The 26,879-nt window shown below is 37.4% G+C and overlaps 2 protein-coding genes across 6 annotated transcripts in view; both read right to left on the bottom strand.

Moving 5' to 3' along the window:
• Window positions 1–26,879, bottom strand: part of LOC123760064 (follistatin-related protein 1) — a 181,570-nt gene that overhangs the window by 33,621 nt on the left and 121,070 nt on the right. The gene's annotated exons all lie outside the window — the stretch shown is intronic.
• Ankle2 (ankyrin repeat and LEM domain-containing protein 2) lies at window positions 1,093–26,529 on the bottom strand. Of its 5 annotated transcripts, none has more exons than XM_045745490.2 (14): window positions 26,411–26,529; window positions 22,991–23,135; window positions 19,849–20,057; window positions 18,227–18,507; window positions 16,657–16,782; window positions 15,146–15,391; window positions 11,336–11,557; window positions 10,265–10,422; window positions 9,303–9,429; window positions 7,850–7,955; window positions 5,874–6,030; window positions 3,482–4,519; window positions 2,604–2,735; window positions 1,093–1,642 (listed from the first exon to the last, which is right to left on the bottom strand). In XM_045745490.2, exons 2-14 carry the CDS (start codon window positions 23,101–23,103, stop codon window positions 1,477–1,479), a joined length of 3,081 nt encoding a protein of 1,026 aa, XP_045601446.2. In that variant the 5' UTR covers window positions 23,104–23,135; window positions 26,411–26,529; the 3' UTR covers window positions 1,093–1,476. The 5 variants fall into 5 exon arrangements, with proteins under 5 accessions (XP_045601446.2, XP_045601444.2, XP_045601447.2 ...); XM_045745488.2 differs by lacking the exon at window positions 26,411–26,529 and adding an exon at window positions 26,262–26,402; XM_045745491.2 differs by lacking the exon at window positions 26,411–26,529 and adding an exon at window positions 26,230–26,369.

The raw sequence follows: 26,879 nt of genomic DNA on the forward strand, positions 1-26,879 counted from the left end.
ATGATCTTTGACAAGCCATTGGGGGTGGGAGTGGGGGGGAAGGGTACCCAACCACTTGGACAGCCGGGGATTGAACGCCAACCTGCATGATGCGACACTGTTGCTCTACCGTTCGGACATGCTAGTGTGACTCACATTAAAGACTAGAGTGTGCCTGGGATGGCAAATGTGCAATATGAGAGGGTTATACCCAGGAGCTGAGGGGGACTGAAGTTGGGATCAAATTAAGTGTCAAAGTTACTTTTCCACATGCAAGGATCTTAGGATACTACCAAAGGACCCTTACTGAAACAATATACAGTACTGAAATGGGTATTCATGCTGCAAGCCTCACATATGCCTGCATATTAGTAACATCTTGGCCAAGCAAAGCATGATGAAGTCCCTTGTTTCTGAAGACATATTTTATTGGGAAATAAGGCACCTAAATTGGTAGCAAAGAACAAAACATGCTGACAATGCTATAGAGAAATGCCAAGAAGACAATAGACCATCGAATAGAATGAAGGAAATGTGATCTTTACCCCTAATGGCAAATAAATGTCAAGCATAAATTGTAAAACATTTTAATTCACATCACCGCACCTGACCCCATTTTGCCCCTTTTATAAACACTAGCCCCGTGTGTATCTGTGAGACTTGGTAAAGCCCTTACAGGTAAAACATCATCCACTTTTAAATTCTACTCTTTTTTCTTGGCATTTCTATACTTAACCCATACACCATGCTTATGAGGATACCATAACTCATCTCTTGCTCATGGAGACATTACCTCCATGCTCATGAAAACATCACCCCCTTCCCTGCTCATGGAGACATAACCCCTACCTCCATCCCTTGCTCACGAAAACATCATTCAAGTCAGCTCTTAATCTCCGGACTTGAAAATTATAAATTACTTCTAACAATTTAGCCATGGTTACCTTGAGGTTACCTTGAGGTTACCTTGAGGTGCTTCCAGGGCTTAGCGTCCCCGCGGCCCAGTCGGCGACCAGGCCTCCTGGTTGCCGGACTGATCAACCAGGCTGTTGGACGCGGCTGCTCGCAGCCTGACGTATGAGTCACAGCCTGGTTGATCAGGTATCCTTTGGAGGTGCTTATCCAGTTCTCATGGTGGTATGCTTTCCGACCTCTAATACTTTGTTTATTGTTCTGGTTAAAAATAATCAAAAGAAGAAGAGTTCATTAAAAAATTTCAGGCTAATTTAAACCTAACCTAAATGATAATTTCTAAACAATGTTAAGACAATAAATTAACTAAATCAGCAAATCAATTTATATAAAATTTCACCCCAAAACACACTGTATATATATATGGTCAAAGAAGCACTTATTACAACATCTGATTTTTCTTCAAGTTATAATAAAAATGATTTATGTACCTGGTTATGGGATATTACTGTTTTTAATCATGGTAAATGCACACTTTGTATATATTTTCAAGAGGAAAAAAAAAACATTTTCTCAACAAATAAATTATGTCCCTGGATGAACAGCCATCTTGCCAAAAAGAACACGAGGAGTTGAAGAGGGAATCCAGAGATTGCGGAGCCTCATAGGGGTATTAGGAAGTGACAGCTTCGACGGAGCAGTGTTGGCCGGTGAAGAATGACGAATGCGAGAGCAATAAGGAGATGGCCAACTGGAAAATGAAAAAGTATTAACAAGAGTTTAGGTAATTGATCACATGGCCTTGGCTGCCAGTAGATTGTCAGCCAAGATTCAGTTTATCTTTTATGCTGTCATTGGTCCTGATCTCTACAAACACACTTACTACATCATCAACTCAAAAGGTTTGAAATATCCCTCTGTATATTATGACTGTGGCATTTTTCATTCCCATTCTAGCATTCTTGTTTTTTGTATACTAGCAATTGTTAAGCCTTTTACCTATTTTCTCATTACTCTCATTGCATTATAAACCGATTTGTAGTACTGTACTGAATGTAAAAGAATAAAAATCTTTATGGAAGACAATTTTGAAGCCATATGATGGGTTCAAATCCTCATCCCTGGACTTCCCAGTCACTTGCACCACCAAATATGCCTGGCAAGTTCAGGGACCTGGGCTCAATCCCATCATATAGCTTCAATATTTTCTCATAGATACATCATGTTTTTTGTGATTCCATTGTGCTGCCTTTATGTGATTTTTACATCCAATATGTCTTCCTCTTATCATTACTCTCTCATCTCATACATTATTGCAATTACAAATGTCTGCTTCTCTTATTTGTGCACATCTTACAAGTGGATTAATATTCTCCCCCAAAAAAGTATGAATCCTTTTACTCATTATCTTAAATGGCAATTTGCATACTTAAATCCCGTCACTACTTGATACAATTCCACACACAGTTTCTGTCATTTCCACAATTCAGACCCACATTTCACTGAAGAATAAATATAATAGTATTCAACCTATAAGTCATATCTACAGAATGAAAATTGTTGTACCTTTAATTATTAGAGAATCAATGAATTGTTAAGGTTAAAAAATTAATACAGAGAATACCATTAAAGAATAAAATAAGTCGGTATTAGCAAATACAATATGCAACAGCAAATTTATATACTGTACTGAAATACAGTACTTTAATTACCTGTCTCTCTGTACATCAGAGTAAGAAGATATTAGGTGGCGCCACTGACATACATATGGATACTTCATCTCGTCCAGTTCTCTTTCTCCAATAGCTGCCAGCACGTCAACATCCACTTTGCTGGCTTCCACACTGTACATCAACACCAAACACAAGAAACATTTAAGCAATCTGTCTCATTAACATTTATCTTGCTAGTTTTCACTCCCTAAATTGCACACTTTTAATGATTCTATGAATATCCTGAGTAGGAAATTCTCAACTGCAGGAAAACAAAACAAAAAACACTCACACCTCAAAATAAAACAAGACATTGTATTATTGGCAGGGACTACACTTTTCCAAACAGTCGATACTTGTCCCATTTGGGGGGGTAGAAATAGCCTAAGCTACTCTATCCCTTTGAGATGTATATCTTTCTTATCTCAATAAACATACTTGAACTTGTCCCATGAGCTCAACAGGGCCAGCATCCTTACATAACACAGCAACAGATCCTAAATCACCAGTCATCCCTGTTAGGGTGATGCACAATCCCACCATGTGTTTAAGAACCGATTGTACTGTGGAACCTTCTTTCATCAGGAATTTTATGACAATTGTTCAATTCCAGTTGTATGAAATTTTTTTTTATCATACATACATACTTCATACAAGTATGAAGTATATATTTCACTGTTCGTACTTGTATGAACAATGAAACAATTAATTGTATCATATTAGTGAAATAACTTAGAACTTATATTAGTGTAATAAACTTAGAACCCTGAAGTATCATATTATCTCCGAGTTACAAAACAATTTACTCGCCATACTTATACACCTTATTGTACTGTAAAACAAACAAATATACATCAGGTATTTCTTGTAAAACTTACCCATTAATATAAACTTTGACACCTTCCTCTGGGGTGACCATTAAATCTTCAATAGTAGATGCTGCTGTTGCAAAGCTGTCGCTATCATCGTCTTGTTCTGCACCTTCCTCGGGAGGTGTTGTTGTTGTGCATGCTCCAACGTCTTCTTCGTCACCTTCCTTGTCACCTCTGCTCACGCTCTGTATCACATTTATGGCATAATTCCCTTCCTCCTCTTCCTCTTCAGTAAAGGTTAACTGCTTGATAACGCTGTCCTCGTGACGGCTGCTAGCCTTCACACTTCTCTTCGCTTCACTGAAGAGTGTTTCATGAAGGTATCTGAAGGCCTTTGTATACTTTGTGGTAACGACTGACGGAGGTTTGGACTCTGCAGAGTAAGCGGCGCTTGCCGTCACGTTCCAACGACAAGTACATTCTCCCAGCTGCATCAAACTTAGCTTCATGTTTTTCTTATTATCTACATTATCTTCCATACTACAGTTATTATATGCAATGTTTAGAGCTTTATCAAGACACTGCAACACACAAGTACAGTGTTGTGCACTACCAAGCTTTTCTACAATGATGGCATTTGGTTTTGCTGTTTCTTCTTCATCAGATGAATCTAGTTGCACAAAATTTAAATGAGAGACAAAAGTTTTCATCGTTTCTGCTAACACACATATATCAGAAGGCATCAGATTCTGCTGGATACTATCAGTAACTTTAGTTGCTAACAGAATGTGAATGAAACTCAAGTTTATATCATCTTTCAGTTCTTTGGTACACTTGCTAACAACATTCTTCAAGCATAAAATTTCCGGCTTCAGCTTCGTACGAACTGTTTTAGCAATGTACAAGTTAGCAACAGTGTTTGATTGAAGATCTTTGGCTAGGTCACCCATGATCTCAGCCAGTCGGTTAGAAGCCACATCAACGGATTTGATTATATACGACAATTGTTGTCCAGCAGTTTCTTGCTCTACCTCCGCTATTTTCTGTACTTTTGGACTATTTTCAGGTTTAATTTCTTTATGTCTGCAGGACTCTAGGAATTTACTGTAAAAAAAAAACAAAGTTGTAAACTACACCGATAAAACAAATTATCAAAATTTTAGGGAAATTAATTACTTTGCAAAATTGTTTAAATAGAGCGCAATAACACTCTGGGCTTTAGTCTAAAAAGCTACCATAACAAGAGAATTAAACAACTTCAAGAAAACTAATACAGAGTATTGTGAGTGTAATATAGAACACTATGAAGTATTAGCAAAAAAAAAAAAATTATTAGTACAGTATAAAGAATATACCTGTGTACGATAAACAAATACTGTTCAATATTTTATATGGCAACACACAGCAATGTATAAAATAAATTGTAAGATGAGAGTCATTGAATTAAATCATACCTGAAAAGTAAAGTAATGAGCCAACAGACAGGTGTGAACTCCTCTTAATGGTAAACTTAAATACTGAATGATCGGATAAAAAAAAAATACAAATATACTCTATCTATGAAAAACTTGGAACAATAGAATAAGTCACTTTAAACATAATATGACAATTTGCATAATGATTAGCTCATAATAAAGAGAATGGGTGCAAGAGGAATGAACAGAAACTAAACACTGGTAGTTACAAGTGGAGAAACTGCAGAGTTGAGGGAAAAATGAATCAATGAAAAAGACCAAATACAAGTGAGGAGATACAAACATTAAAGTATAAAGAACACTACAAGCATTGTGTGTTTCACGAAATGTTATGGTGTTGATAACAATTCTAGTGACGGATTAATTACTCAAAACAAAATGAAAGGGAAGCATATCGTGATGAAAATTTTCTTCTCTTCCCTAGCATATGATATTCATCATGCGTTTAAAATAGAAATTAAAGATGGTAATTTGAATTGCCGATTAATTGTTAGCGAAAGGGGTAGGAGTCGCAGGCAAACAGAATAAAAATACAGGTTGAGCACTGGCATAATCTAACTCATCCTCCTGTTAAGATAGTACCTATTGTCACGAATTCGTATGTACTTAGCTTTTAGATTGTAGTATACTGACTAGTAAGAAATTCTTTTAAAGTAAATGAAGCTAATACACAAACTTAAATACTCCTAGGCCTAGTATAGCACACATATGTACTATATTAGGCCTCAGATATGTATTAGGCCTAGGAAGGTTAGGTTAGGTTAGTTTAGTTTGTCAAAGCAACCCAAGTAAAAAATAGTTTTCCGGTTTGTCAAACTCAGTTGTTCAGATGTCTACTTTCTAATTTTGTTGTACGTCGGTACAGTATATATACTATGGTCCTCATCGTCACTATAAGTACCACCAAAACAGGATAGGCTGAAAAATCATAATACTACAAGGGTAATGGTGAAACATTTTCTGGAAGCTAAATAATGGTTTACCTGCTGGCACTAATGATATCTTGGCTCGGTGTATGACAATGTGGCGAGAGGGAAACATTGAGCCGCAGTGCTTCCAAGTCTTGACACAGCTCACTCATTGTGCTTCTACTGGAAGTGCTGATATTCGGGCAGTACAGCTTATTATCACAACACTCCTCTGAAGAAAGATATCTATTAATTATCCATAGAGAGCTGCAGTTAACACAACTGAATTTTCCCAAATTTTAAGATTATGGAATATAGAGTTTTCCTGCACAAGTTTCAATTGACCTCCTTGGTTTCCACAAGGGTTTGTGAGTAAATTTTCATTCTCCACTCGAGAGTTACACAGCTATATATTATAAAAGCAGCAGACACCCATATATAAAATATCACATATATGTACATCTAATTTAAAAACACACACACACGAGACAACGGATTGCACCAGAGTAGCTCAACAACACTGCAAAAGTTCTTGCCACTTTATGTAGTTATGTAGGGTTCAGAGCTATGTAAGTGGTAGTTAACTAAACTGCTTTAACTGCTATTTAACTAAACACCAATTATTATATTATAGTAAAGATAATCTTGTATCATCAAATTGGCAGTACAAGAGTTGTTTACAATGGAGGAGCTCATCAGATGGCAAATTGAGACGAGAAGTGAGTGGGACTGAAGAAGTAGACCTCAAGTAAGGAAAATGTGATAAAAAAAAAATAGAAAAATTAAACAGGTTTTGTGGGTTTCTCTAATGATAAGGTGAATGAAACACAGATCCTGCTGACTGATCATAACAGAGATCAAAAAGGTAAGCCTTAGGACTAGAATCAGCCTAAGACGATTGAGGACTTTCTAGGCCAGTGTTTCTCAACCGGGATTCTGCGGAACCCCAAGGTAACTAGGGGTTCCGCAGGAGACAGTGATAAATAGGCCAATTCTGATCAAATGCAAATGTATTTTTGACTCATTGGTGTGTTTAATTTTTCTCATTCAACCAGTATCAAAGGCAAAGGCAGAAACCATCTCCTTGCAGTTGACAATGAAATCCGTGTGTTTATCTAAAATACGTCCTGGAATTGTGTGTGCCTCCAGCGTGGGTAGGCGCCCACACGGTGGGGTCAGGATGTCACATGGGGTATACTGAGAATGGGCAGAAGTTGGAGCTCATTTTCAAAGAAGACCCATAGAATTCAGACATAAATGGAATTTCTACAATTTTCTTTTAATTAATGATGCCGTTTGCGTCATTAGGCATACTCCGTATTTTGGTTCCGTGACAGAATATGCGGCATCGGGCAGCGAAAGTGTTAATGAAGATTGAAAGTGACAAAGAAGAATTAGAATGAAGTAGTTATATTTTCCAGTCTAGAAATACTTTATGAATATTAATACCTATGATATGTAATGGAAGGGGGTGAAGAGGAGTAGCAGGACCCACGAGGATAATAAACTATGATGAAACATCAAGAAAACTGAATACAGGTCCTGCGGTCGATTATATGCAATACCAGTAGTACAGTACTTTATCTTCAGAAATTCACAAAAAATACGAAAGAATGTGTTCCTATATAATATTTGACACCTTCAGGAAAGCTTTTATGCACATGTACGAAGATATGCTGAAATAATTATTTCTAACTTATGCTAGACCAAAACTGGAATATGCAACCAATAATTTATTGTTCTTTGTTAAGTAAATAAATAAATAAATAAACTGGGAGTAAAAATTGGGAGTAAAAAACCAATATCTGCAAGATATTGCAGATGTTCACACTGGAAGCCAGGAGAAAGAGGATGTGACGATCAAACCACACATCAGAATATAGAGAAATGACAACATTTAGATCGAGACGTGTGAAACTGAAACGTTGTCATTTCTCCATTTTTGGATGTGTGGTTTGGTCATCACACCTTCAGCCACTTTAGTGTAACTCATCATCTGCAGAGAGGACATGAGAAACTAAATCATGCACAGTAACCTTAGCATCTCAAACCTTGGAGTTCTTGACTAGTATCCTGCACATTTTCACCCGCATTTTGTTCCTCTATTAACCTTCTGGCCAGATCGGTGACATCCAATTCACCTCGTTCCATCAGCAGCTGTAACCACACACAGAAAAACAATTATAATAATTATATAGTGAGTGTGTGTGTGTAATAATCTATTTTAAAAACTGTATAGCATTACAGTGAGCTTACAATCTATATGCAGAAAGGAACTGATAATAAAATCCTTTATGTGTTATAAAACAATTAACATTATCTCATTTTAGAGAGTACAACAGCATTTCATATCAGATTTTTCCCCTGTGATACATTTACATACAAGACTGATTAAGTTCAACATACTTGCATTTTTTTTGTAAACACAGACACACACACTACAGTTCTTTTCATCGCTAAAAAAATTATAATTTGAATCAACTATTACCATTACATAGCCAGGACATTATTCTCTCATGAAGAGTAGTGTTTAACATCTGAGGCCACAAAACAGGAGTTTTAACTTGAAAAATTATAAATATAGTTTAGCAAGTTGATGAAAGTACTCCTTGTAATACTATACCAGCTTTGAATAGAGCAAATTGAACTCTGCCATCAAGTTGAAAATGTTAGTTACATAACCTCTCCAATTGATTTTATCAACTGGCTAACTGTCTCCCCAATTTCCCAGAATACTAAGTTTACATGAACCCTTTTTAGAAAATCTTACATGTAGGCTTTACTGCCATTTGAATTTAAACTTAAATGAAATACTGAACTTTCCAGCAGGTTCTTTAAACATACAAACCAATCTTTAGAAAATCTGGGTTCTTCAGTTTAACAAAATAAGTAAGACTGCAAAAATACATACAGAGTAAGAATAAAGAACAACTAGAAGGAAATTTAAACAATACTGTGAAATGGACTGAACATGCTATGAAAATATGTAATACAAAAGATCGAAACAATGAGGTGGCAATGCAGTTGATAGTAAAGAGAAAAACATAAATAGGTTCCCCAATAGTGGTGCTTTCCCCAACCCCTTGTCACACACTGACAAGCATTACATATGAGGTGGTTTTGCCTAACCTTAAGCTTGACAAACTTACGCAGCTCACTTAACCTATTGTAGCAGATGCTCTTTTGTCCAAGGAGGCATCAATATTATGGTACTTTTAATATCACTGAAGCGCCAGAATTTTGATGCTGTGGCTAATAACATCCAAATTACGGTGGATTAAGTGTGAGAACAGTAGTTCTTCATCAGTGGACAAGATCATTTGCTCTTCTACGAAGTCTATTTGCTAATATTTGAGTTAAATTATCAAAAAATCATTTTAGAATACCTCATACAAACACTTTGTTACTGTTGTATGATATCTTCAGAGAAAATGTCTTGACACATGGAAGTCTCAATAGTTAAGAATAACATTCATTTATCCAGCATATCAAATAATGACTTACCTGCTTGAACTTTTGTTTGAGGTAAGTTTCCAGCTTAAGTAGTCCCTCATCTGTGGCAAGGTTAGCAAATTCACCCAGGAAATCCCAGTACTCATTCCACCCTACATCCTTTTCAGCGGCCAATTTTCTGTACATAAATAATGAACAATGACAACAGTGACTGTAAATCTGGTGATTGTGGACACAGTGAAAAAAAAAACGATGAATACAGTGAACGAAAACATACAAATTACAGTTAACAACATTTTAAGAGTTATGCAATTTTTTGCACTCCAGCAATGATGATTATTTTATTAACTGTGAACAATCACTGTATCAACATGTTTTAAAACATACTTTAATACAAGCTGGAAAACATTCCCCTGGTGTCAGAATATCTCAACACCAACACCTAAGATGGTCTCCACATTCCAATATAAGTATCTTACAGCATTTGTATCTTCCACACCAGTGTAAAACAACAACTTGTCCAAATAAGGACTAGAGACCTGCCAATAGACTGGGCATAGTAGATGAACCATGTATTTGTTCTGAGTTATAATACAAATATAAACTTTCATGTTTCATGTCATATAAACTAATACATTCATGACAAACTTTCTCATTTGTCTTATGTCTAATTTGTGGGTGAACAATACTTTCACAATCAGCTCAATAAATAATTACAAAAAAGTTGGCTTGTATTTCACAGATGGGACTGTAACCCGAGTGAAATGAGTTACACCTTCCAAAAAGTTCAGCAGAGTGCAGCCCAAAAGAAAGCAGTGATTGAACCTCCATTCCTCCCTTTACAAAGCGTGTATAAAGTTCAGTCACATGGGAAGCAATTGAGAGGGCTAGTTCAAGGAGTTAACCAAATTGAAGAATTGAGAATAACAAGAAAATAAAGTAATGCAAAGGCATGATAACAGTATTTTTTTTTTCAACTATCTCAACAAATACATTTATTGCAATATCCTCACCTGCCCAGTCTTTCCAAGCCCTTGTCTTGGTCTGTGAGTCGGAGCGATGCTATGCGAATACTTGAGCGAGGTGTGGGTGATGATGTAGAAGTGCTTCTCCAGAGGCGATGAAAGGCCTCTGCTTGTGTGGGACTCATTGGACCTGCATATCCCCGTACCTAAAATAATAATAACAAAAATACAATTCGGTAGTCACCTATAATACATATAAGTGGTAGAATCAGCCATGCAATACCTGTATTATAAAGGTGGGGAACTGGGCAGGTGGTACATCTTCCCCAAAAAGATCTTTCCACTACATGCCAATATAGCCTCGAATCTTGGGAATGCATCTGCCCAGGCCCTCAAAAAGCAAATGCCATTTTGCATGGCTGTGTGGAATGTGAGGAAAATAAATTAGAAACAAGTTGGAAGTGGCTACAAATTTTAAAGAAGGAAAGTTCTTTGTGCTATGTTTAAGCAAGACTAAGATCAAGGGGAAATTCTAATGAAGAGTTAAATGGCTTAAATGTTATAAAAACAGGTGTAAAAGAAAATTTGAAAAGTAGGGAAAGTGAATGTCTGTTAATGAATCAAGAATGATAGGGGTAATGAATACAGTAACTTCTTTTACATATTGTTTATTATCCATAATGTACCTTCTGATTAAACTCTACACATCTGCATGAAAACAAAAGAGAAATTAAATCAAACATAAGAGGGCGAGAAAATCAGAATAAGTCGAGAGGAAAAATACATCAAAAGAAGAGCTAAGCAGTAAAATCAAAGTATGAGATTGGTAGTAAAATTAATGAATATTATTTATATAATAAAAAGTTCTTTTGGAAAACGGGAAAAGCTAGGATTGTGTCAAGTCAAATTTGGCTGCAGGGAAGACCTTACGAACACAGAAGGTTGACAGTGTCCTTCACCTGGGGTAACACTACTGCCAGTTTAAAATAACGTACAGTATATCCAATATCAATAAAAATGCAATACCAAGAACATTAAAAAATACAGCAAAGGTTTTAGGTTTTAGTACTGTTAGTTTTAAAAACTAAAACACAATCTCAAACATATGATAAGATATACCTTTAATGATGGACTAATAGGACTTTGAAAGGTTGTAAGCAACTGATCTTGGCTGATGGGGCTAGTTGGCATGTCTAAACTTGGTGACCAAGGAGTCCCCACTTGTGGCAAGAGGCAATGGTCATCATCACGGTAAAGTGGCACATAGTACAGATCCCCAAGCAGGTTATGGATATCTTTTGCCACGATGGAATTATTTTCTTTCATTCTTGAACAAACAATCTGTAAAAAATATCAATATACAGTTGACCAGACCACACACTAGAAGGTGAAGGGACGACAACGTTTCGGTCCGTTCTGGACCATTCTCACGTCGACAATCGACTTGAGAATGGTCCAGGACGGACCGAAACGTCGTCGTCCCCTCACTTTCTAGTGTGTGGTCTGGTCAACATATTTTAGCCACATTATTGTGACTCATTGACTGCATCAATATACAGTACTGTACAATACTGCATTACAATATCACATTTGTTTAAAAAGATAACTTACCCAACACGTCTTAATGCTATGAGATTTAATCTCTGTCCATTATTGACATTTTTGAAGTACTCTATCTCTCTACAATATCTACAAATACAGTGGAACCTCGATTCAATTAACCTTGATCTGGCAAATCTCTGGTTGGAACTTTCCATGCCAGATTTACTCACCCAATTTGACGAACAAGCTTTCACTGAAGCATAGGTAATTACCTAAGTAATTACCTAAGTGTAGTTACAGGATGAGAGCTACGCTCGTGGTGTCCCGTCTTCCCAGCACTCTTTGTCATATAACGCTTTGAAACTACTGACGGTCTTGGCCTCCACCACCTTCTCACCTAACTTGTTCCAACCGTCTACCACGGGTGTGTGTGTGGATTTGCTTAGGATGTTGGGACCAAGTTCATAGATGGAGGTAACATTACAATATATATTTGGAGCTTTGGGAAAGGCACTGGGCATATTTAGAACCAAACTCTATGATTCTTTTTTATTTCCATTTGCAGAGGTTTTTGTTCAGTAAAATATGGGCCCATTTTCCTTTGAAAATGAGATTTTGAGGTTTGGCCCTAGGAAATGTGCTAGATGTGGTTAAGTCTCTTTACAGACAAGTTTTTTGGTTGTTGCCCTTCATATGACAGGTTGAAATTATAATTTCACTCAGTGAAAGCAGCCCATTGAGCGTGGGAAATATCAGGTACGATTGGTAGCTCTCTTAGTATGGCTCCAATCATGTTTGTGATAATTTTTGTAAATGGACTCAACATTACAAGAAAATAGTTTGAGCCTTGGGAAAGCTATCGAGGATATTTAAAACCGAATTCTATAGTTTATTTTAATTTTGAGTTGGCAAGGTTTTCATTCACTCAGATATGATGCTACCTTTTTGAAAATTAGTTTTAAAGCTGAGGACGAGAAATAAGCTAGATGGGGTTAAATGTTTTGTAGGCCTGTTCAATTGGTAGTTGAATATTATATGTTGAAATAAAAATTTTGCCAAGTAATATTAACCCATAAGGCATGGGAAATGCACCTTAGAGATATCTCAGCTGGCAACAAATCCCTCACTACAATTAATTAGGGTTGTGCCCATATAGTTCATTGAAACAAGGTTGTACTGTACCGAAATTAGGGAACAAAGACTCATGTGAGGTTTCTGGCAAAATATCTAACAGTCTAAAGCACTATTAATAAATCAATATTAAAATGTTGTGATAAGGGTAAATCAGCCCTCTAAAACATGGAAAAAAAATGTTGAATGTAAGGAAATGTCATTTTCTGGGCGAGTCCCAGAGGCTCCCTGGAACTATCAGGCTAATATGCAATTCAATAGACCAGGGTATTAGTCATAGGAGTTCAGCCTACTGGGAACCACGAGCCAGACCCTGCCCCCCTCAGAGAGCCACAGGGGGCAATGGCCCTGGAAAATCCCCCTATGGTTGGGGGTTTTCCTTATCTGCTATCGACAGAGGTTAGGCACCCAGAAAGGTAGGCATAACAAAATAGACCCCACATGGTAAGAAAATTGCAACCAAAAACTGAACAGAGAGGCAAAACTCCCTCCAATTCCAAGGAAACAAGCAAACTTGTTTGCTACCACACCGTAATAGTTTCCCGCCATTCATGCGGGTCCGCATGAATGGCGGGTCAGGCATGCGGGTCCGACAGGATGCATGCCACGCCCCAAACGAAAAGAAAGGGCAGTTTGCCAACCAGAAAGACTCGGGCACCTCGTAATGCACCCAGTAAGGAAAATTGGAACCAAACTCAAAAGAAGAAGGATCCATTATCGAGGCAAAATCTGGGTCTCGCAGGAGGTACGATGCAATAGTCTTCTGAACCTCCTTAGGTGGGATGTGGGAAGCCAAAAACCTCCGGAAAGAGGGAACTGAATAACCTAGGGAACCTGGAACCGAACCTGGGGAAAAGCCGAACTCATACAAAACTTTTACAGGGAGGGGGTATAAGAAACCCCCCTTCCCTTGCAACAACACGCCCCTTGCCGAGGGTATCAACACCCAAGCAGGGTCAAATGGGGCCCAAGTGCCCTCAAGTCAACTCCTCCCCAGCCCCGGGATCCTCCATGTTAGGACCCGGGGCAGAGCCGTCCTCCAAACCCTCTGCCTCTGGAAAAAAAAGGCAGAGTCCACCGGAAAAGCAGGGAAGAAATGGGGTCCGCTGGTCCGACCCAAAAGCCCCGGCAGGAGGAATAGGCTCAAATGCCTCCACTGCCCAACCGGAAGGGGCAGCCCCCGAAATTGCTCGAGTCTCACCACCATCTAAACCCTGCCCCAACTCCAAAACCCTCAAACATTTTGGAGCCGGCAACATGAAGGGGGGAGCAGGATGAACAACAGAAGGGGAAGGACAAGGGGCGAGGACGAAATAAAAGTCGAGGCCCCAAGTTTGGGTCCCTATAACCAAGGAGGGGCATCCTCAGGGTATCTGGAAAGTCAACCAACCTAGAGCGTTGCAGCAACCTAAGCCTTGCATGCAATGCTGAAGCTGACTGCACCCGAATATCAATTTCAGTGTACTGGGTGAATAGGAGTACAAGCAAGGAACAACACTCGCAGGATTCTGGGTCAAAGGTGTCATTGACCCAACAGGAAGCATGGTGGAGGCAAAGACTGTGAGTATCACCTGAGACAAAGGGATAGAGCAACCTTCAAACTCGCACGAAGCGAGATGGGACTCAGAAGACGCATCCATTGGAGGGGGAAGCTGCGCAGACAGTGGCGTGGTGGCGATGGCAACATCATGCTTGTTTGCTTGTTTTCGGTTTGGGGAGTTCTGCTTGCTAGTTCGGTTTTCGGTTAACCAGCTGTAGCTTGTTTTGGGATGCCTACCTTTCTAGGTGCCTAACCCGGTAAATGGTAGACATACACTGCTTCCAACTACATGGGGGTTTCTATAGACCATTGCTTCCCGTGCCTCACTGAGTCGCCAGGTTCTGGCTCGTGGTCCCCCATAGGCTAGAACTCCATTCAATTGACTGATGCCACGGTCTAATACATACAGTACGTATCAGCCCAGTAAGCTCCGGGGAGCCGGAGGGGCTCTTCACAGAAAAATAGAGGAACAATAAATACATATCAGTTACTATTCAAAACACAAAGGTTAATGTCTCATTCTGTAATAAACTTATCAAAACAAAAAATGATAAAGTTTTGGATAATCATCCTTGTGAGCCTATTATAAATACAATTAGGTTACATAATAATAAAGGCTAAATCTGATTAAAAAAAAAGTTCGTTTTGTCAAATACATTTACTTTCATACAAGAAAGTTAAAGCACACCATTCACCTCATTTCATGTATAACTTACATCAATTGGCTTCTGACCGAACTTATTATTCCTGGACTTGTTACATGCCGGGTAAGTGGTCAAGATACGGACACATTCCACGCAGCCATGCTTGCTGGCAAAGTGTAAAGGTGTCTCATTAAGTCCCTTATCGGGGGTGTTGAGGTACAGGTCTAACAGGTAGCTACTGCGTCTTTCAGAGCTTTCTAAGGCATCATCAGGGTACAACTTCTGGAAAAATTCAGCTTGTGACACTGTAGCCAACACCTGTGCAGAGAGAGAGAGGAACATATTGAATTCATGAATGCAAGTTACCTGTATATAAAAATATATATACTCTATAAGCCAAGCTCACCTTAATTTCAGCTGCTTACTATAGGAAGTAAATAAATTATTCATTTCCTCTAGAGTGCTTTTATGGGCAACTAAGGCCATTTGGTTCATTATCTGGCATTTCAACTTCTGCACAATCCAATAATTAAAAGTCCATTTAGCTACAAATTTGCGTATAAAATTAAACCAGAAATTAGGCCCGGAATACCATAGTTCTGTCCAAGCTCTTCTGGACAGCAGCAGAAAATATAATAGGCCAGAAGGCCTATAGCTTGTAAATGTCAGGTTTTTGCAGATGATGCAAAACTACTAACAAAGAGTAGAAACAAACAAAGACTGTACAGTGCTACAGGAAGACCTTGTCAAACTACAGGAGTAGGAAGTAGTTAAGGCTTCTAGACTTAAACCCCAGCAAGATTAAAGTAATGAAAATTGGAAGGCGGAAGAGGAAGCCAAAGGAATGCTACAATATTAGACATAAGCAACGACAAGTTTCAGAATGAGATAAAGACTTGGGAGTAGACATGATACCACGATATGATATGAGTAGACAACATATAATATATGGGGAAACTGGAAAACATAAGAACAGCATTCAAAACCTTAACCGGGACTCTTTCGAGACAATTTACACGCTCTATATCAGAACATACAATACTGGACAGGAATCCACATCCAGTAAAGAACAAAAAGCAAACTGAAAAAGTCGAGAGAATATGATCATGATGCACAAAATATTTAGAATAGATAAGGTGGACAAAGAGATCATTTTCATACCATGGAATAATAGGACAAAAAGATATGAGTTTTAGTTAAAAATTTAAATGAGTCAGAGAGAAGTAAAAAAAAAAATTGTACACAGTGAGGATGGTAAACAAGTGGAATACATTAAAAGGAAGAATAGTTAAAACTACATGCATCCACAGCCTCAAGAGTAATTATGACAAAGAAGTAGAATATAGAGAAATTTAAATACACCAGGTACAAAGAACTAGATCTCATTCCCCATAGACACTGATGGGCAAGCACGCGTAATACTGATTACCCTGACCCCTTCTCTAATGCTAAAATTTCTCTTCCAAAAATGTATTAAAGTATTGGTAATGACAATAATTACCTCAAACATGACTCCATTTGCCACTTAAGTTATTGGTAATGCAGTAAAAGAAAGGAAAAAGAATAACAACTTTTGAACCAACCTTTTCGACAAAAGTGGGTCTGTTTGTGCGGCAGGCCACATGGAGAGCATTGTAACGAAAACCTTCCTGCAGAATTGCTGGGGTGTCACCGCTGCTAACCAGGTACCTCGGGTTTTCATCTATACACTGCAAGAAAATATTATTACAGTAACAGAATTAAGTTTTTTGTATAAATCAAGTGAAGACAGCTTTCAAGAAATATGGTTCCTAACAGTAGCCTCAGACTGGACAACTGATGGGATATAGAGTACTCCAAAGAAATTGCTTAATAAAATAAAATAAATTACTCTGGGTGTATGAACATGTAAGAGACAAAATGCTGCCAAAGATTATGCATTGAGCAATATGAAACATTTCTTTCCAAGTCAGACACTGCTCACACGCCAGGTTGGGGCCAACTACCACTCCAGCTAAAAATTAAACTCTTCAAATGGTCTTGCCATGCAGTTGGGTGGGAAGATTTTGGAGGGTATCCTCAATCCACTACCAGAATAACCACATACTGTACTATAAGCAGAGAGAAAGTCACAGTAATGCGGCTGAAATTAAATACCCCAACCCATACATATGAAATGAAAAGAGTGAATGTTTCTGTCTATCCTGGACCCTAACACTTTGAGTGCTTTGCAATGGTCCCAGTAATTTAGGCATTTTACTGTGTTTATGTGTGTAATGCATATTCTCTGCATTCCTTCTATTTCAGACATCTCTCCTGTCTTGAAAGGGGCAGCGAGTACTGAGCAGTATTCAGGATGGGAAAAGCAAATTCATTACCAGATATGCCTGGCAAACCCAGACCCCAGCCCCAAGTATCCTGCACGAGGTACCATTTATCTGGCTTACTCCCTGGCAGGCAAGGAATTTTGTCTATGGCACTACACTGACTACCCATTACCTGTTGGAAAGCAAGATTACACAGTGGGAGTAATCTCCCACTGCGAGATTACTCCCACTTCCAATCAATAGGAGTGCTTACCAATTAGTGACTATGAAGAGTGAAAATACAGAAATGCAAAATGGTGGTGTGCATGTAATGCATGTTGTGCTTTATTGTGTATGAGTGAGTGAGTGTATGTGTGAGACATAATGTTTGAATAGTTTCTCATGGTACCAGTCCTCAAACACTGCCCTGTCTCACTGCACAATTTAATCCCTTTACTTATGCAGAAGAATCTTATCTTATATGGCAATAGCTCAAATGATTGGAAGTGTACAGTACTGAAGAAATATGTTCAAAGAGAGTAACTGGTAAGAGTTACTGCAGAGCCAACTAGGAACTGAGCATGCATGACAAGCATTTTAATAACATAAGCAGATACGAATGTGCACTTTACTGATTTAATGAGCATGAAAGAAACTGTATGATTTACCATTCATTAACCGAAGTGTATTATGAACATTCAGAGATAACTGTTGTAATTATACTCAATTGCCTAATTCAATTACTCCATGACTAATGACAATCTTAATTTTAATTATATCCAAGAATGATGCTATCTAATGCATTATAAACCTCTCTTCCTATTTTTAAGCATACTTTCTCAAATTAACATTTAATCTTCAAACAAACCTGAGTGAAGTAATCCATATCACACTTTTCAATAGCTTTTCGAAATTTGACCAGGTCTTGTGATTTGGGTCCACGGAAGGGACTGGGTTTTTCTGCATTGATACTTGAAGATGGTCCCCCGTCCTCCCCTGAAGCAGTACCATGAGACACAATTACATCTGGACCATTTTCTGCAAACTGCAGTGCTGCATCATATGTCCCGAATGATTTGAATCGCGAACCCCGGTACTTTTTCATCGCAGCCAGACATGCTGTTTGGTCCAAGTACACTTTCTGAAAATCTGAAATAATTTACATGTTATTGCAAAACTTAAAAAAAAAATATATATATACAAGGGAACATAAACATAAAGGAAGAGAATAGATATTTATAAAAATGAAGATCAGTATCAATATTTGACTTCTCAGTCTAGTAATTAATAAAATAGAATGCACCACAAATGATCAAGCGTAGGAGTACTCAATCTGGGGTACGCATACCCCGTACTAGTCCTGTACTTATATAACGACAATACTGAAAATACTGGTGCTTTAGAGTATGTACATCGTAACTTATTTGTAGAAAGCCTCCTAAACTGACTGATACATGCTAAATATGTCAAGAGGAAACATGTGAGGGGAAAAATATTGAGAACCTCTGCTCTAGACTGCCATATAATCATACACTTCTCTTGCTTAGCTTTGGTGTAATGTCTCGCTTCTCTACGCACTATTGCTGTATTATTGTCTGTTTCTGTAATTACCATTTTAGGTTTGTACAACATAACAGGATGAACATAGTTAATTAATAGTTAACTCTGTTTTTCTATTACAGACTAATAGGAATTTGCTCAATTTGCAAATAGGATACATTTTTGCAAAAATACAGCAAATTAAACTTAAAAGTTACATGAGAAAAATATGGATACTGTATATACATTCCAAAGACCTCTAGATGTCCATTTTTCTAGCCATTACTCAACAAAACACCTATTTTAACATTACTGTAATACAGTAGTTATTTTTTCCTCCGCACAATGAAGAACACACTACTGTACTCGGGATGTTCAATAATGCATAAATATAACCCAAAAGTTAGTCAACAAGAAAACTGGGTGTGTGGGAGCCTAAATCAATACCTAGAACACAGACGATCTCTAGATTAGCAAGGATTATGTGCTAATCTGTAGTACAGCATTTTCAAACTGCACAGATCTAACATTCATCTGCGCACTTTAAAATTGGCATAAATGTGCTTATAGACATTACTCCATATCTGCATAATCAATTACTGCACAAATTGTAGGCTGCCTGTAATGAAACATTCAGTAACCACTGCACTACGCACCTGTTTTTGGCAAAAACTTCTTAGTGCAATTGTCAAAGACATATTTTTGTTGTTTTTAGAAATGTTCAGGTCAAGTTAATGTCAAAATGTTTCCAAACTCAAGTATTCCCATTTCAAAACACAAAGAGAAATGAAAAAATTAAAAAAACATTAAAATATAGCCTAATTTAAAAAAAATGCATGACTCTCAGAGTGCCTAGAGACTCTTTGTGCAGTGCAGTGGTTAAACAAGTGAAATAAGGTTAGACTGAAAAATTATTCTATTACTCTTAGAGTTCAGCACTACTACATCTACCTGTATCATTAGCATCATCAACAGGGTCTGGCACATAGACACCAAAATACACATGAGCCTCAGAGTTGCGTTGGTCAGCAGATGAAAAGTTGTCCTCGGCAAAAACTTTCTGGCTCTTCCCCGATCCCATACCACCATCGACATCATTATCACTCTTCTCAAACAAATTCTCCTCGTGTTTCCTCTTTAACAGACGCTCATGTAATTCTCTGTTGGAGAAGTTATTAAATCATTAATAACTTTAAAATATGTGAAGTTATTCTTTAAATAAATCAATACAATGAGAATTATAAGCATCTTTGACCCCTTAAATCTCTTGAAGATACCCTACACGAAACTACCTCATAGTGAATGAGATTTTATGAGAGATCTCGTAAGGAATAGGATGTAAATATATATACATAAGAATTTGTTATCAAATTCTTATTAGTATTACAATTTCTCCCCTCTCATGGAATAGAGATGCACTGGCCCATAGAGTAATAATAATAGTAATAATATTTTATTTATAAAAAATACAGAGTATCATATTACACTGGTTAATTTATAACTCAACCAACAGAAATTAAAAGAAAGTAAAGGGAAGATGTTCTGAAACAAATATCACCACTTTCTATTTCTTTTCAAATACGTATGTGCACGTCGGGTTGCTTGTTTTCCGCCATATTAACTTGACTGAGTTTCTGCATAAAATGGTAATACAGTAGATTCAGTAACTACATTGTATATACAGTATTTTATAAAGCAATTTATGTGCAGTATTTCAGGTAAAAATGGTTGAAGAGAAAACAGCCTCGAGTAAAATTTCTACTGCAGATTTAGGGGTTAAATATGCTTGAAAGAACATTTTAAAAATTAATAAGGAACTACACATTCTGGTTTAGGAATCATTTAAATAAAACACCCATGGCTGTGCTTGTTTGCAATGACAATAAAAGTGACCAAATTTTAAATGTCTAACAATCGAAAAAATAAGAAAGAGCAAAGAATCAGAAATGTTCAAATATGGAACTTTTACACTTAACAGCCTGTATTCACTACAGAAATGAACAACATTCATCCATCATAATTTGGTGGATAATTTATCACTTAAATAACTGACTTTTTTATTTACATTAGACAAATAATGTAAATTTAGTATTTTAAAAAGGACAGGGTCACCATCGCCATACCCTTGTTCAACAAGTTATGGCCGAGCATGTTCTCGAAACACCAGAAAGAGGACAAAACCCACTAAAGACTCTATAACACATCTCAAGATGTCCAGGCATCCCATCCCAAAAAGATGGTACTCCAATGTCCCCACATTACACTGTCACCAGGTCACATCACAACAGGGCTTCAGGATGAACCCTACAGGTGTTGGCCATTTTTATGCATCTCTCGGAATATGAAACAAATGCTGATGAGAATTCTATTTTGAACTACTGCATTCCTTAGAAGAAATAACAGATTATGATAGATAAGAACATAAAGCAAACTGTAGATTGTAGATTGAGCTCCTCTTTCTTAAATATCAGGTAATTAATTTATGCCTGCAGTCAATGATTTTCTATTCAAGAAAAACACAGAGGTCAGCAGCATCCTATTTTGGTGCAACATCCTTGAGCAGGTGTGATGGAAACAACAGCTGGTGGCAAAAAATCACTGACTGTATTTTACTTAAGGAAACGAATTCTTGAAAATAGAATACTCAATATAATTTGTATTTCCTTTAGAGACCTATTTACCAAATGCCAGATTTTTACTTCATTGCTATCAGATTACCACATCAATTCAGAGATATCTCTGAGCATTTTTTGTTCATGCATAGGCTAAGGATTCACAGCCTTGGAAGGTCAACTCCATGTCTAGCTTGCACATATTTTCCTTCTCTGTCCAGCAAGTCCCTGCTTTGCGACTTTTTTTTTTTTTTGAGGGTACAAACCCCCTGTCTCTTCCCAATAGTGAAGATAATTACCAAGAGGATAATGATCCTTGATTTGTTAGCATAAATGCCCACATGCACTATCCAACTTTTTGTATAACCATCTTGGTTGTGGCCCTATAGGTTCTGATGAGAGCCTGCTGGCTTGTGTGTCTGGATCTACAGGAAGCTTATTATTCCAATGTCCTAATTCATCTGGCATTCAGGGACTAGCTACGGTTTTGCCAGCAACATGTCCTACCATTCGTTACTTTCCTTCTGAATAAATTTGACTACCAAAATGTTTACCAAGCTAACCAGGGTGGTTCTTTGTGAACTTAAGCTCAGCAGAATTCAAGTCTTGGATTACCTCAATGACTAGTTAATCTGTGATCTCAGTTTACTGCATTGTCTGCTGCTTAGTACAACCTCAATTTGGTAATCCTCTGGTTGCATAGGGTACATATTTTGATCCATACAGTATTTATATATTTTGGGGTAGCCAAATACTTGACAATGAAGCAAGGTACACATTGATTTGTGAATGCAAAGGATAGGAGATGAAAAACATCTGCATTAACATTACAAAAGGTAGGAAATAAACAAAATGAGTCAATATTTTGTAAAAAGTAGCACAGGAAAACTGACCAGCATTGAATAAAGCTAAAATAAAATTCTATGCTCAATTTTCATTTTAATTTGACACATTTTTGTTCAACAGGAGTCACCTGCAGCAGAGGTGAAACTTTTTCTTGTCCTACTTTTGTTTTATATGCCAGGTTTACCTTAGGAAGCAACTGAGAAGGATAGATATACAGGCTATGGCTTTGAGTAATAGGAAAAGCTACTTTCTGAAAAGGTCACCCGATTTTACTCTTTCTATCCCCTTGCTATCCATATGCAGTTTTCTTTGGGTTAGAAAGTTGCAAGTGTGACGCTGCTGCTGCCTGGTGGTGATCGGGAAGGGTCCCAGGTCGGTCACCTGTGCTGCCAAGGAGAGCTTCGAGGGCTTGAAATTTAAGTGAATTAACCTTCTGGGGTCATTTCAAGCTGGAGTGAGTTATCTTGAGGTTATCTTGAGATGATTGAGTGAGTATTCGTTAGCAACTTTTACAAGGTACCATGGATCTTACCTTAAGGAGCAAATGAATGATCCACTTGAAAAAGAATATTTTATATTTACTTAACTCCTAAAATTAGTCATAAACATAATGGTGAGAACACTATGGTGATCACCTGGTAGATGATGTTATGGGTCCTATAGTTTCACCTAAGTTTTGCAGAGCTTCCTTCAACTTCTCATCAGTGAGTTTTGATATCTCTCCAAATTTTTCAATTACCACTGCCATTATGCACCTTGATCATTCACCACTGCATACATCTGAAGAAAATATAAAATTAGTAATCTACACAAAGTAGCATAGTATGTCATTAATTACTTATTTGTAGCTACAGGAAAGCAACTGAATGTTTATTGATACCTGTCTGCTTTCCTCTACATGCTGTAAAGGCTACACACTATTATCATAAATGCCTTCTCATGTTTGTTCCAATTTCTACCACTCTGTGAAGAAATCATTTTCTATATATATATTTTGCACTCCGTTTCATCCGTAATTTACAACTACACACTGTACTGGCATTGTTCTAGTATGGGATCTTATTCTGCTTACTTGTGATTTTAACAATTCTTTCCTGCCTGTTATACTTTATCCTTTTACAACCAAATTTGCGATTACTATATCGCATTGTCTTGTTTTGCTTGTTCAAATAAGCATAGGTCTATAAAGGGTCCTCGTCCCTTCATTTTCTATTGTGTGGATTGGTCAAGATACTTCAGCCACGTTATTGTGACTCATCGCCTGCATAGGTCTATAAATGTTTGTAAAAACCTTGAAGTATTATAAATGCATTGTTTTCCTGAAGATCCTACATAATCTCAGCTGTGTAGAGTAACACACTGCCTAAGAATTGAATATGTTGATGTCTGATTTAAGTTCATATAAAGAATCAAATCACACAGAATGCCATGCAGAATTGGTATATGACAGTACAGCATTTCTTAAATGTTCCTCAAGTCTAACTTGGTCAAACTCAAAATGACTAAAAATTAAAGATACAGTATCTAAGTTATGGAATAGCCACCAAAACCAATTAGGCTTTCAGTGTGCATAATATGCACTGTTTAAGTATACAAAATTTATATTATTTCTTGGTATGATTAGTTTATATTAGTTCTTTACATTGCCTTCTCATCATTGTAATTTTGATATAAATTATGCCAATATGTCTTATTGCTCTAATGGTAAACTACACTTTGTAGTTAAACTACACTATATACCACCTTTCAAATTATAAGCTAAATGTTATTCACTTTTCACTTTATGCCAAAAATATAAATTTGTTTCAGACTGCTGTACACCTGTTTAGTCCTACTTTTATTGCAAAGATTATTTTATAACAGCTTACAAAAGTTTCTGAAACTGAATCTGAAGCATAATCTGAATCTAAGGATAAGGATCATGCACAGTCAGGTAGGACAGCATTTTGTCAATGGCACCTCAACTAAATTGTACATAACCCAACTATGTTGGGTTATGTACAAGAGTTGGTGACATCTTGGCATTCCACAACAAGCCCAACCATGAACGGTTCTATGAAGGTTGGAAGTGGGATTTGAGAGGACTTATCAGAAAGATGAAATTATTCAGCACTGCCAGCATTTGATCCCTCACCAGAAGACACTGTCAGGCACTAAGTGCCCAAATGAGACAGTCATAGAGAATGACAGGACCTGCCCAAGTCAAAAAAATTAAAATTGTGATATGTATGATATTACATTTTTAGTGAAACAAATTAACCAGCAATGACTGGCACACTGCCTGCAAGGATCGGGGAGACACTTAATGTGTCTGTGAGGGTCAGTGATACTGAATAGTACTATGAGGGTTGAGGAGACTGCATGTATTTAGAGGATCTGGGGCAATCCGATTGGTACTGTGAGGGTCGAGGATATCGAGTAACACTGAGGATCAGGGAAAGACTGAATGGTACCATGAAGGTTGGGAAGATTAAAAAAAAAGTTTAGCAGTCTCCGTGGTGTAGTGGTAAGACACTCGCCTGGCGTTCCGCGAGCGCTATGTCATGGGTTCGTATCCTGGCCGGGGAGGACTTACTGGGCGCAATTCCTTAACTGTAGCCTCTGTTTAACGCAACAGTAAAATGTGTACTTGGATGAAAAAACGATTCTTCGCGGCAGGGGATCGTATTCCAGGGACCTGCCCGAAACGCTACGCGTACTAGTGGCTGTACAAGAATGTAACAACTCTTGTATATATCTCAAAAAAAAAAAAAAAAAAAAAAAAAAAAAAAAAAAAAAAAAAAAAATTAAATAAAAACATACTCGGGTGAAAACTTCCAAGTACAGTATTTGATTGCCTGTCTCTAAGAGATAAAACCCTCACTAGTGTTTGATCACTACAATCACTGATATATAGAGGGATTGTAGAGAGTGTAGCATTCATAGTCATGAATCTGGTCTATTAAATTGGAGTACTTTACTGCTAAAATGAGTTATACAAAAACTCAATAAGGTTACCACACAAAGTACAAAAAATATATTTTCAAAGCACATATACAGTGTTAGGTAAGGTTAAGTCTAGTTAAGGTTGATTTGGTTTAGCAAAGCACAACCACCTAAATAGGAAAGTGATGGCTGAAGCCTTTAGCCCTAAGATTATCACCACAGTAGCCATATATATCTATCATTCTAAATTATTGGAACAGTCAAAACCTCATATTTAATAAAAACCTTACATATAAAAATAGGTGTGGGAGAAAGAGGTACACACACACTCTGGTACACACCAGAATTTTATTTTTGAAGCCCTTAAGAGCTTCAAAAAGAGTCCCAAGTTATGTTCTATATCTGGACGATGACGGCCGCGAGGATGCTAATCCCTGAAACCATCACAAGGTAAGGTATGCTGCCACATCTCATTAAAGAAACCCAACGTAATGAAATTAGTTTTTTAATATACCCTGAGCAAGGTGAGTGATGTCACAGTGATAGCACTAGCATGTCTCCAGGAAATCTTTTTGGGATATTACTGGTTTCATTAGCAGCATCCAAAAACTGCAGTACTCCATTGGTCTGGGTTTTAGGTCATCACGCCCCTTTTCTAACTTGCTCCAAAAAAAGAACAACATAATATATGAACATACAAATATTTATAATGTACCCAAAACATATTTTAATATAACCAAGTTAATACATCCAAAATACCTAGAAAAATGTGACCAAACCCCATCAACACTAACATTTGCAATCCCTAAGTTAGGTGAGGGGTTACAAAGTGTTTTATCACTCTGTAATGAAGGTATCGCTTCTGTTCTTCCCAATGACATGCGATATATATATAATATTCATCACTATTTTCGCTACAAACTCTGCCCGTAGCGAGGAAGGCGTTTACCCTCAATGGAGAGACAGAGCTCCAACTCTTACATCCATCCCCCGGTGCCCAGGCATCCGTCACAGTCATCTGGGAGGCTGGCGAGTCCTTGGGAGAGGTCAGCCTCCAATACTACTAATCATCTCCAAGTGGCAACTGGTTCTAAACACAAATAAAACACCCCACGAAACTCAACACTTACGATGAGCAAATGCCCCGTTAAACAGCCGTGTTGCGTGTTTTTCTGCCCTGCTGTTCATTCCGGATTACAATATAGCACGCATGAAGACTTATTTCTAAACAAACCCTACTTATAGTATTCTTCGTCTTCTGGTAAACTTTATATTAAATATTTAATGCTTTACATTATGTAAAAATACCAATAATAATTTTGTTGTTGTATATATATGTGACGTGAAATATATATTACATGACCCTTAGCGATCCAAAAAGTGAAGACGTTTGTGTACTTCCACACGCGTATGACGTCATTTTTAAGCCATAATAAAATGATAATATAGTCATTTTGTTGATAAAACACGTATACAGGACATGTTACATTGTTTATAATTATTGCACAGTGTTTATAAGGTCACTATTAACGCGCAGCCAAAGAATATTATGATCAAAACGGTCTTGAATTAGTTCATTTGTTTACCTGAATTTACCTA

The sequence above is a fragment of the Procambarus clarkii genome, chromosome 16, assembly GCF_040958095.1.
Source record: "Procambarus clarkii isolate CNS0578487 chromosome 16, FALCON_Pclarkii_2.0, whole genome shotgun sequence".
NCBI lineage: Eukaryota > Metazoa > Arthropoda > Malacostraca > Decapoda > Cambaridae > Procambarus > Procambarus clarkii.

Bases quoted from the DNA above. Each gene is read 5' to 3' on its own strand.
- Ankle2 (XM_045745490.2), bottom strand. From the start codon at position 23,103: ATGGCAGTGGTAATTGAAAAATTTGGAGAGATATCAAAACTCACTGAT. The intron at 18,508-19,848 runs GTAGATGTAGTA...AAATTATTTCAG, and splicing joins TGATGATGCTAATGATACAG to ATTTTCAGAAAGTGTACTTG. The intron at 15,392-16,656 runs GTTGGTTCAAAA...CTCTCTGCACAG, and splicing joins GACCCACTTTTGTCGAAAAG to GTGTTGGCTACAGTGTCACA.